We start from the raw sequence: 12478 nt of genomic DNA, 5'->3' as shown, positions 1-12478 counted from the left end.
TAAATTACATTTGCCTATTTTTAGCTCATATTGTAAATTGAGAGGAAGAAACATCCTTAGCCTGACATAAAGCCAGATAACAACCCTGAAGATTCTAAGGGCAGGGCTGCCTTTGCAAGTGGGGATTCACATTTTCAAAGAATTCCCAGAAGTCCTAAGACAAAGGATTCCAGCCTGCCGTCCTCGCCATGGAGCCTGTGGGGCCTGCTGCTGGGTCTGTCCCAGGCTCTTTCTTCTCTGTTCCCTCCCCCCAGCAGTAGCTGACAAAGAAGCGCCTTCCCCTCTACAAAAGGCAACGTATATGCCTTTATTGAAGGCTGATTTCCTTCTAAACCTGGGGGCCTCACAGGGGCCCTTTGATTGCTGTTCCTTTGGATAGATTTTTCGCCGGTAGAACGGGCTTTGTTTTCTTTTTCAGTCGTGGGCTCTCTTAGTAGATAAGAGTTTGCTTTGCTTTGTCCCTGCAGACCCTCTGATGGACACCCTCATGACAGACCCCGTGCGGCTGCCCTCCGGCACCATCATGGACCGCTCCATCATCCTGCGGCACCTGCTCAACTCCCCCACGGACCCCTTCAACCGGCAGACGCTGACAGAGAGCATGCTGGAACCAGGTAGAGGAGGGTGCAGTTTGAGGTGCAGCGCTAGCGTCAGTACCAAGAGACAAAGCCCAAGTCACATATCGGAGATGAAGCAGAAGGGAAATTTATCAAATGCAGAAACTACCCTAGTTTATGACACTCTGTAGCAAAGACCCAAAACACTCTTGGCCTTTTTTCCCTGCAGACATCCAGTCCCTCCCTCTCATGTCCCAGTCCTTCTGGAGTCTTCGGCTCAATGAGAGAAAGAATGGCCTTTTCTTCCCATTTATACAGAGCAACAAGCATCCTCTCTCAGGAAGAGCCCTCCCATCTGGGGCATTAATCCTCCTTTTTTTCTTTTCTCAGTGCCAGAACTGAAAGAGCAGATTCAGGCGTGGATGAGAGAGAAACAGAACAGCGATCACTAAACCGTTCCGCCGCCCACCCTCTGCTAGACACAGCCAAGGCCAACAAGGCAAGCAGAAGCAGCGGCCGCAGCGAAGCTGCCGTTCATGTGTTGGAGGCCAAATGTGGCAAACCACCCCAGGCCCACCCAGAGTGAGCAAACGCTGAGACCTGAAAGGACATGGATGAGAAGAGGAGCCCGGTTCCTGTACATATATTTAAGTGACAAACACGGTCAAAAGCTTAAGGGACAGGTTTTATGGTTGCTTGTGTAATAAAGCACGTCCTTTGTATGTCACAGTTTTGGGGCAACGGAAGTCTTTTAGTGATGGCTAATGGGTCTGGGCAGCATCCCTTCATGAATTTTTTTTTTAATCCAATATCCGTTGATTTGATTGTGATTAGAGAACCTTGGACATTTTGCTGCTAAAGAATCTTTTCTCCCCCTCCCCCTTGCTGACCCTACTTGCACTGCTGTGGATTTTTTTAAGAGAAGCAAAAACAAAAATAAACTCCTTTCCCTGGCCCTCCAAACATATATTCTGTGAGATAACTGTGCCTGCTACCAAGTGTTAATCCTGGGATCGTATTTTTATATCATATTCACATATTTGTTTTTTTAATTGGTGTTAGATGACATGATTAATAAAAAAGGCAAGATATTTTCAGAATTTGAATTTCAGTTTTTTTTCTTTTGAAATGTCCCTTTAAGATTTTTTTATTCTAAACAAAATAAACAAAATATTGCTGCTCTGGTCCTTGTGATAAGCCTCTATTAGGCATCTGAGGAGCAGCTGCAGCAAAATCTAGGGGTGTAAGTGTATCAGGACTTATGTGACTTATCATATTTTGGGGAGATGAGGGTTGGGTTTTTTTTTAATGCTACGTGACAGTTCAAAACCTTCACAGTTATCCTCTGGGGGTAAATCAATTCTTCAACCCTTGGGTGTGTGAGTTTGAGGCAGGGTCATTTGTATGATGTGTTTGGCCTTACCAAAGCAAAAGAGGGTGCAAGAATGTGGGAGTATGTCTGCCGGTTTCAACACACACAGACAAACACAGCCACACGCGCACACAAGTATAAGACTTTTTGTATTACTGCTCCCTACTTAACATACTTGAATTCTTGAATTTCCTTGGGGTACAAAAAAACAGGATTTGAAACCATAAAGTGTTCTGAAGAAATTAAGTCTATAAAAACATACTTTCTTTTTTCTTTTCCTTTTTTCCCCTCCACAGACAATGTCCTCTGTTCAATTCCTAACGCAAACTACAATAAATGGTGATACACATTCAGAAGAAATCTTCTTTGAGTCTCTTTTTTGTGGAAAAAAAAAAAAAAAGGGCAGGGCGGGTGGGTAAACAAGAGCCAAATGAGTTTGCATGTGGTGAATGATCTTTCCTGGATCCAATTAGGAGCTGCTATTTTTAAAAGAGAACTTTCTTATTCCTGTCAGTCTCGACATTTGGTTCTCACTTCACTGTTTGCTGATTTGAGGGGGTAAGCTTTGTCATATTCAGTCTTCCACCTTTCTTGAATTTCTTCTGCTTTATCTCAAGTATCTTCCCTGACCTTCAAGATTCTTCCTCAGGCCGGGCGCGGTGGCTCACGCCTGTAATCCCAGCACTTTGGGAGGCTGAGGCTGGTGGATCACCTGATGTCAGGAGTTTGAGACCAGCCTGGCCAGCATGGTGAAACCCCATCTCTACTAAAAATACAAAAAATTAGCCAGGCATAGTGGCAGCACCTGTAGGCCCAGCTACTCGGGAGGCTGAGACAGAATTGCTTGAACCTGGGAGGTGGAGGTTGCAGTGAGCCGAGATCCTGCCATCGCACTCCAGCCTGGGTGACAGCGAGATTCCGTCTCAAAAAAGAAAAAATATATATTTATATATATATATATATATTTTTTTTTAATATATATTTATATATATTTTTATATATTTATATATTTATATATATTTATATATATGTTTATATTTTATATATATGTTTATATATTTTTATATATGTTTATATATATTTATATATTTTATATATTTATTTTTATATATTTATATATATGTAAAATGGCCAGGCGTGGGGCTCACGCCTGTAATCCCAGCACTTTGGGAGGCTGAGGCTGGTGGATCACCTGATGTCAGGAGTTTGAGACCAGCCTGGCCAGCATGGTGAAACCCCATCTCTACTAAAAATACAAAAAATTAGCCGGGCATAGTGGCAGCGCCTGTAAGCCCAGCTACTCGAGAGGCTGAGACAGGAGAATTGCTTGAACCTGGGAGGTGGAGGTTGCAGTGAGCCGAGATCGTGCCATCGCACTCCAGCCTGGGTGACAGCGAGACTCCGTCTCAAAAAAGAAAAAATATATATTTTTATATATATTATATATATATTTATATATATTATATATATTTATATATTTTATATAATATATATTTATATATTTTATATAATATATATTTATATATATTATATATAATATATATTTATATATATTATATATATAATATATTTATATATTATATATAATATATATTTATATATATTATATATATATTTATATATTATATATAATATATATTTATATATATTATATATTATATATATTATATATATTATATATTATATATATTATATATAATATATATTTATATATAATATATAATATATATATTATATATAATATATATTTATATATAATATATATTTATATATTATATATATAATATATATTTATATATATTATATATATTTATATATACTTATATATATATTTATATATTTATATATATATTTATATATTTTATATACTTTTTAAATATATATATATTATATATTTTTATATATTTTATATATATTTTTTATATATTTTATTTATATTTATATTTATATTTATTTCTATATATTTATATATTTATATATTTTTATATATTTATATATATTTTTATATATGTAAAATGGCCAGGTGCGGTGGCTCACGCCTGTAATCCCAGCACTTTGGGAGGCTGAGGCGGGTGTGTCACCTGAGGTCAGGAGTTCTAGACCAGCCTGGCCAACATGGTGAAACCCCGTCTCAACTAAAAATACAAAAATTAGCTGGGCATGGTGGTGGGTGCCTATAATCCCAGCTACTCGGGAGGCCGAGGCAGGAGAATTGCTTGAACCCAGGAGGTGGAGGTTGCAGTGAGCTGAGATCGCGCCATCGCACTCCAGCCTGGGGGACAAGAGTGAGACTTTGTCTCAAAAAATAGATAGATAGATAGATAGATAGATAAAATAAATAAGGAAAAAGTTCATGATAGCAAAAATTTTAGACAATATAAGCAGAAAGAAAAAAAATCCATATTCTCACCATACAGAAGATTCTGTTTAATTGGGTTTACTTTTTACTAAACTTACATCTAAGCTTAGTGCCTCTAGAATTAGGATACTGACTGGCATCTTGCCTAATTTTGTTTGTGTGGTTATCTGACCAGTGTGTACTGCTTGTCTCCTCTGCATCCCAGATTCCAAACTCTTATTTTAATCCTCCAGTTGTCCCCATGAATGTAATAAAATGCTGCTTTATACTGCCATAGGCACTTGTCATTTTGAATAATTCAGAGGTTTCAAGGACTGCCAGATAGGACAGAGACACAGTCAGTCTCCTGCCTGTACTATCTCTAGGGGGAAGATGGTTTGGGTTTCCATTTTTAGAGTCTCAAGAGTTGCTGTTTTGTGTTTGTCTGTAGTCTCTTAATTGTGGATATTGAAATAAATCCCAAAATATATTAAAAGTAGGTCTTGGCTAAAAGGAAGATTGTCAAATAAGAGAATCAGATTGGCAGAAGAGAAATGATCCTTGAGAGAAAGATGATTAAAATCTGCCTTGTGTTGTGACTCAGTGTTGTGTAGATTTTAAAAAGATATTGATCGAATATCTTGAAAAAAAAGCTGAGCACACCGTTCACTTTTTGTAACCTCTGGGTTTGGTACATCAAGTAGTGAGTTTCACAGCAATTTGATTAGAGTGCTAAAGTGACATGAATAGGCCTCATTTGAGTAGGTACTTTTTTTGTTTTTTGGTTTTTGGTTTTTTTCAGACGGAGTCTCACTCTGTCACTCAGGCTGGAGTGCAGTGGCACGATTTTGGCTCATTGCAACCTCCACCTTCCAGGTTCAAGTGATTCTCCTGCCTTAGCCTCCCGAGTAGCTGGGACTACAGCACATGCCACCATGTCCAGCTAATTTTTTTTTTTTTTTTTTTTTTTTTTAGTAGAGATGGGGTTTCACCATGTTGGCCAGGCTGGTCTTGAACTCCAGACCTCAAGTGATCCGCCTGCCTCAGCCTCCCGAAGTGCTGGGATTACAGGCGTGAGCCACCACGCCGGGCCTCAAGGTATGTTTTTGATTGAAGGAGACACAGTAGCCTATGAGCTTGATGCTGGTGTCAGATAGTGTTGGTGAAGAAAGTCATTCTGAATTGGTGATGATCATTTGCATTTCATGAGCATATTCTTTGTGCAAGTCACTCTTACATGTATAAATTTTTTTTTTTTTTTGAGACAGAGTCTCGCTCTGTCACCCAGGCTGGAGTGCAGTGTCGGGATCTCGGCTCACTTCAAGCTCCGCCTCCCGGGTTCACGCCATTCTCCTGCCTCAGCCTCCCGAGTAGCTGGGACTGCAGGTGTCCGCCACCACGCCTGGCTAATTTTTTGTATTTTCAGTAGAGACAGGGTTTCACCCTGTTAGCCAGGGTGGTCTCAATCTCCTGACCTCGTGATCCATCCGCCTCAGCCTCCCAAAGTGCTGGGATTACAGACGAGAGCCACTGCACCCAGCCACATGTATTAATTAATTTAACCCTCCACAACCATAATGTAGTGGAACTGGCACATGAATCTAGGCCATCTGGCCTTTCCAGCCTCATCTCTTCCCGACTCCTGTTGTATGGCAGAGTTCCAGAATGCTAGAAGTTCAGAATAGCTCAGAATGCCCAAGGAGAAGCAGCATAGCATTTTGGAAGGGACTTTGGCCTTGAGGTCAGCTCTAGACCTAACCCCCATTTTAAACAATTAGATAACTTCAGTATCACGGCTTTCATTCGTTACTAGCCACTCACGTTGACCCCAAAGGTATATCTCAAACCCCCGCTTCTCTTTTTTTTTTTTTTTATTTTAACTTTTCTTTTTTTTTTTTTTTTTAATTTATGAAGTATTTATTGATGATTCTTGGGTGTTTCTCGGAGAGGGGGATGTGGCAGGGTCATAGGATAATAGTGGAGAGAAGGTCAGGAGATAAACACATGAACAAAGGTCTCTGGTTTTGCCAGGCAGAGGTCCCTGCGGCCTTCTGCAGTGTTTGTGTCCCTGGGTACTTGAGATTAGGGAGTGGTGATGACTCTTAAAGAGCATGCTGCCTTCAAGCACCTGTTTAACAAAGCACATCTTGCACCGCCCTTAATCCATTTAACCCTGAGTTGACACAGCACATGTTTCAGAGAGCACGGGGCTGGGGGAAAGGCCATAGATCAACAGCATCCCAAGGCAGAAGAATTTCTCCTAGTCAGAACAAAATGGAGTCTCCTATGCCCACCTCTTTCTACACAGACACAGCAACAATCTGATCTCTCCTTCCTTTCCCCACACTTCCTCCCCTTCTCTTCAACAAAACCGCCATCGTCCTCGTGGCCCGCTCCCGATGGTCGCTGTCTCTTCAGAGCTGTTGGGTACACCTCCCAGACAGGGCGGCCGGGCAGAGGCGCTCCTCACCTCCCAGACAGGGTGGCCGGGCAGAGGCGCTCCTCACTTCCTCCTAGACGGGGTGGCAGCCAGGCAGAGGTGCTCCTCACCTCCCAGACGGGGCGGCCGGGCAGAGGCGCTCACTTCCCAGACTGGGCGGCCGGGCAGAGGCGCTCCTCACCTCCCAGACAGGGCGGCCGGGCAGAGACACTCCTCACTTCCTCCCAGACGGGGTGGCAGCCAGGCAGAGGTGCTCCTCACCTCCCAGACGGGGCGGCCGGGCAGAGGCGCTCACCTCCCAGACTGGGCAGCCGGGCAGAGGCGCTCCTCACTTCCCAGACGGGGCGGCCAGGCAGAGGCGCTCCTCACTTCCCAGACGGGGCGGTCGGGCAAAGGTGCTCCTCACTTCCTCCCAGACGGGGCGGCCGGGCAGAGGCGCTCCTCACCTCCCAGACGGGGCGGCCGGGCAGAGGCGCTCCTCACTTCCCATAGGGAAACCCTCGCTTCTCTCCTGTATACTGTACACACTGGCCATCTCAGATGACTAAAAGGTCCTCAGACTTAACATATCCTAACCTGAACTCCGTACGCTTCACCCCACGCCCGCTCCTGTTAGTCTCCTCATCACAGTAAATGACAACTCCATCCTTCCAAGTCGCTCAGGCCACAAACCTTCGAGTCATCCTTGACTCCGCTGTTGTGCTCTCCTCCTATGTCCAATCTGTCCACAAATCTCTCTGCTCAGCTGGGCGCAGTGGCTCACGCCTGCAATCCTAAGCACTTTGGGAGACCAAGGTGGGTGGATCACCTGAGGGCAGGAGTTCGAGACCAGCCTGGCCAACATGGTGAAACCCCGTCTCTACTAAAAATACAAAAATTAGCTGGGCATGGTGGCGGGCGCCTGTAATCCCAGCTACTTGGGAGGCTGAGGCACAAGAATCACTTGAACCCAGGAGGCGGAGGTTGCAGTGAGCCGAGATCAGGCCACTGTACTCCAGCCTGGGCTACAAAGTGAGACTCTGTCTAAACAAACAAACAAAAAAGTCCCTCTGTTCTACCTACAAAATGTATCCCAGAACTTGACTGCTTCTCCCCAGGTCCCCTCCTGTCACTTTGGTTCGAGTTGCTGCTGCTGGCTCTCTCCTGGATTATTCCAACAGCATCACTGGTGCTCCTGCCTCTCCCCTTAACCTCCTTTCTCAGAAAGGCAGGTGGGATGATCTTGTTAAAACTTTGGCTGGGCGTGGTGGCTCACACCTGTAATCCCAGCACTTTGGGAGGCTGAGGTGGGTGGATCACCTGAGGTCAAGAGTTTGAGACCAGCCTGGCCAACATAGTGAAACCCCGTCTCTATTAAAAATACAAAAATCAGCTGGGTGTGGTGGTGTACGCCTATAATGCCAGCTACTCAGAAGGCTGAGGCAGGAGAATTGCTTGAACCCAGGAGGCGGAGACTGCAGTGAGCCAAGGTTGTGCCACTGCACTCCAGCCCGGGTGACAGAGTGACACTGTCTCAAAAAAAAAAAAAAAAAACTATAGCTAGGCGTGGTGGCATGCACCTGTGGACCCAGCTACTCAGGGGCTTTGGCAGGAGGATTGCTTGAGTCCAGGAGGTTGAGGCTGCAGTGAGCCGAGATTGCACCACTGTACTCCAGCCTGGGTGACAAAGTGGGACCCTATCTCAAGAAAAAGAAAGAGGCTGGGCGCGGTGGCTCACGCCTGTAATCCCAACACTTTGGGGAGGCTGAGATGGGCAGATCACGTGAGGTCAGGAGTTCGAGAGCAGCCTGGTCAACATGGTGAAACCCAGTCTCTACTAAAAATACAAAATTAGCCGAGCATGGTGGTGCGTGCCTGTACAAGTCCCAGCTACTTGAGAGGCTGAGGCAGAATTGCTTGAACCCGGGAGGCAGAGGTTGCAGTGACCCGAGATCGTGTGCCATTGAACTCCAGCGTGGGCAAAAAAAGAGCAAAAATTGCGTCTCAAAAAAAAAGAAAAAGAAAAATAAAAGAAAAGAAAACAAAGAAAGGGGCTGGAAAAAAACCCTAAAGCCAGGTGTGGTGTTGTACGCCTGTAGTCCCAGCACTTCCAGAGGTTGAGGTGGGAGGATTGCCTGAGCCCAGAAATTCAAGGCTGCTGGAGCAGAAGCTCCAGCAAATGCAAGGGGCTATGATCTAGCCACCACACTGCAGCCTGGGTGACAGACTGAGACTCCATCTCAAAAAAAAAAAAAAGAAATCCTTATAATAACCTGGAAGGCAAAACGCTCACCTCACGTTCTCTCTGATCTCATCTCCTACAACACTCCCCTTACTCCAAAAACTCAGCCATCCTGGCCTCATTGCTCTCCACCCCTGCTAGGGGACTAGAATACTTCCTCTATGAAGAATCCTCTTCCCACAGATATACATATGGGTCAGTCACTCCCTTATTTGCTTTAGATCTTTACTCAAATATCACCTTGGTGAGTCCTTCCCTGTCCACCCTATTTAAAAATGTAATTTATTCACCTAACCTTGCCATCCCTTGCTATTCCCTTTCTTTGCATTTTCTCCTTGGCATTTATCACTATATAACATGCTATATCTATTATTTACTTTACAGTCTACTTCCCCCCACTAGAATGTAAGCCCAGGGAGGGCAGAGATTTTTTTCTGTATCCTCAGCACCTATAAGTGTGCCTGGCAAATATATGTGTTGAATGAATTAATCTCTTCATATATTTGTTACTCTAGTTGTATCAGTTATTTATTGCTGCATAACAAAATCACCCCAGAATGGAGTGGCTTGGTTCAATAACCGTGATTTTATCCCCCACAGTTCTGGAAGATCCAAGAGCAAGCTTCCAAGAGGACCAGACAGAAGCTGTGTATTGCCCTTTTACAGCCTAGGCTTGGAAGTCACATAGTGTCACTTCAGCAGCAGTCACAAGCCTGCCTGGATTGAAGGGGAAGAAATGCAGAACCCGCCTCATGCTGGGAGGGAGGTCAACGTCACTCTGTGAGAAGAGCTTCTGGGATGGGAGATGTCGTTCTGACCATCTTGCAAATAAGATCTGCCACGTTCCTCCTCTGGCAACAATTTACATTCTTCATATCTACAAAATGATGCATTCTTTCCTTCCCGTGAGATTCCCAAACCGCATCCCATTAGGGCATCTGCTTCAAGTCCAGCATCTCATCATTGAAATCAAGTCCAGCTGCAGATGAGGCGTCTCAGATGGGATTCTTTGAATGTAGTTCCTTGAGTGTTAATCTTCCAGATTTAAAGATCTGTTAATGAAAGATACAAGTTACCTACACACACATGCACACACACACCACGTGCACACACACACACCACACACCACATAGACACACACGTGCACACACACACCACATGCACACACATGTGCACACACAACATGTGCACACACACCATGCATGCAATGAAGGGACAGGCATGGGAAAACCATTCTGGATGATTCTGTTCAAAAAGGTGGAAAATGGTACCCCACAGGAGTCACTGGTCCGTAGTATTAATAATTCTGAGATCCAGCCAGGCATATGTCACCAGTTCCTTGTTCAGGGCTCAGTCCTACAGCCCAGGAATTGTTCACCAAGCCTCTCAGCTCCACCCTCTTGGCTCTTTTTTTTCTCTGAATCTTTTCTTCCTTTTCCATAAAACAAAAAACAAAAACTGAGCTTGCAACTAAGCCTTCTCAGTACGTTTCCTGCTTATTAAAAAAAATATATAGGCCAGGCGCGGTGGCTCACGCCTGTAATCCCAGCACTTTGGGAGGCCGAGGTGGGCGGATCACGAAGTCAGGAGTTCAAGAGCAGCCTAGCCAAGATGGTAAAACCCCCGTTTCTACTAAAAATATAAAAAATTAGCCAGGTGTGGTGGCAGGCACCTGTAATTCCAGCTACTCAGGAGGCTGAGGCAGAGAATTGCTTGAACCTGGGAGGCAGAGGTTACAGTGAGCTGAGATGGAGCCACTGCACTCCAGACTGGGTGACAGGCAAGACTCCATCTCAAAATATATATATATAATATAATATATATAATATTATATTATATAATACATTATTATATAATAAATATTATATATAATATAATATATATAATATTAATTATATAATACATTATTATATAATAAATATTTTATATATAGGGGTTTAAAAGTCTCTTTTGATGTTGTACTTTCTCTGTCCTGTCCTTTTTCATTTAAGCTGGAGGCACTTTGACCAATTACCTTAAAATGTTGTGGGTTTTCTATGAATCTTCCTGGAGTTTGCTCTATTAGGCAAAAGCCACAGCTACAAGTCTCTTCTGGATAAACTTTTCTCTATTTTGGATTACTTATGTAACTCTTAAATCTTTCTGAGGTCTTAACAAAGGATTCTGAAGTCACTTTTTTTTTTCGAGACTGAGTCTCACTCTGTCACCAGGCTGGAGTGCAGTGGCGTGATCTCAGCTCACTGCAACCTCTGCCTCCCAGGTTCAAGCGATTCTCTTGCCTCAGCCTCCCGAGAAGCTGGGACTACAGGCGTGAGCCATCAGTCCCAGCTAATTTTTGTATTTTTAGTAGAGACAGGGTTTTACCATGTAGGCCAGACTGGTCTCGAACTCCTGACCTCAGGTGATCCACCTGCCTCGGGCTCCCAAAGTCCTGAGATTACAGGCGTGAGCCACCGCGCCCGGCCTGCGGTCACATTTTTTACCCCATCTTTAGATATCTTCCCGAAAGTGCGCTGTTTTTGATTTCTGACCGGAAGCCATTTCTTAATTTTTTTAATTTTTGTTTTTTTGCCAGTTCATCTCACATTTTTCTACAGGCAATGAAAGAAGCCAAATGGTATTTCATTATTCTGCCTTCACATCTCCTGACATAGATCGTCGAGTTCGCTTGGCAGATTTTCTCCCTTCCACGTTACCGCAGACAACGGCTTTGACAAAATCTCCACCACTGCGTAACAGAGGTCCCCTTTCCTCCGGTTTCCAACAGTATTTACTCACTTTCCTATAAGCCTCACTAACGGTGTTCTCAATACATTTTTATCCTCTGCCTGCTACTCCATCCCAAAGCCAATGCAACATGCATTATACTTTGTTTCAACAGCACCCACTTCCAAAGACCTAAATCTTAATCACCCAAATCTAGTGCCTTAAAACAGAATCTATTAATATCTATCATGGGCTGGGTGCAGTGGCTCACCCCTATAATCCCAGCACTTTGCTTTGGGAGGCCGAGGCAGGCAGATCACCTGAGGTCAGGCGTTCAAGACCAGCCTGGTCAACATGGTAAAACCTCGTTTCTACAAAAAATACAAAAATTAGCCAGGCATGATGGTGCGTGCCTGTAACCCCAGCTACTCAGGAGGCTGAGGCGGGAGAATCGCTTGAACCCGGGAGGCAGAGGCTGCAGTGAGCCGAGATCACGCCACTGTACTCCAGCCTGGGCGACAGACTCCGTCTCAAAAAAAAAAAGAAATTGTTAATGTCTATCATGGTTTTGGGGTTGACTGAGCTCACTGGGCTGTTCTCACTCAGGGATCTTATGCTGTTACCCGTCAGACGGTGGCTGAGGCTGGAGTCATCCTTAGGGCTTCCTCACTCACATATGGCTGTTGGCTGGCCACACCCATGTGTGCCCTCTGGAGCTAGGTTCCAAGAGCTAGCACCCTGAGAAGACCAGGCAGAAGCTGGGTTTCTATGGGCCAGCAGCCCAGAGGTCTTATAGTGTCACTTCCGCTGTGGCCACAGGCATGCTCGGTTTCCAGGAGAGGAA

At 44.3% G+C, this 12478-nt stretch overlaps 1 protein-coding gene across 8 annotated transcripts in view; it reads left to right on the top strand.

The window, feature by feature from the left end:
- UBE4B (ubiquitination factor E4B) overlaps positions 1-2289 on the top strand; it is a 148331-nt gene extending 146042 nt beyond the window's left edge. For all 8 annotated transcript variants that reach the window (XM_054440103.2, XM_054440095.2, XM_063668065.1 and 5 more), the window contains 2 exons: positions 468-614; positions 948-2289. In XM_054440103.2, coding sequence (XP_054296078.1) covers positions 468-614; positions 948-1009 — 209 coding nt within the window. In that variant the 3' untranslated portion in view covers positions 1010-2289. The remainder of the gene's footprint in view (positions 1-467; positions 615-947) is intronic.
- The last annotated feature ends 10189 nt before the right edge of the window (positions 2290-12478 follow it).

This window comes from Pongo pygmaeus, chromosome 1 (genome assembly GCF_028885625.2).
Source record: "Pongo pygmaeus isolate AG05252 chromosome 1, NHGRI_mPonPyg2-v2.0_pri, whole genome shotgun sequence".
Taxonomy (NCBI): domain Eukaryota; kingdom Metazoa; phylum Chordata; class Mammalia; order Primates; family Hominidae; genus Pongo; species Pongo pygmaeus.
Note: the sequence above shows the minus strand (reverse complement) of the source record. Positions and strands in the feature narration are given on the sequence as shown.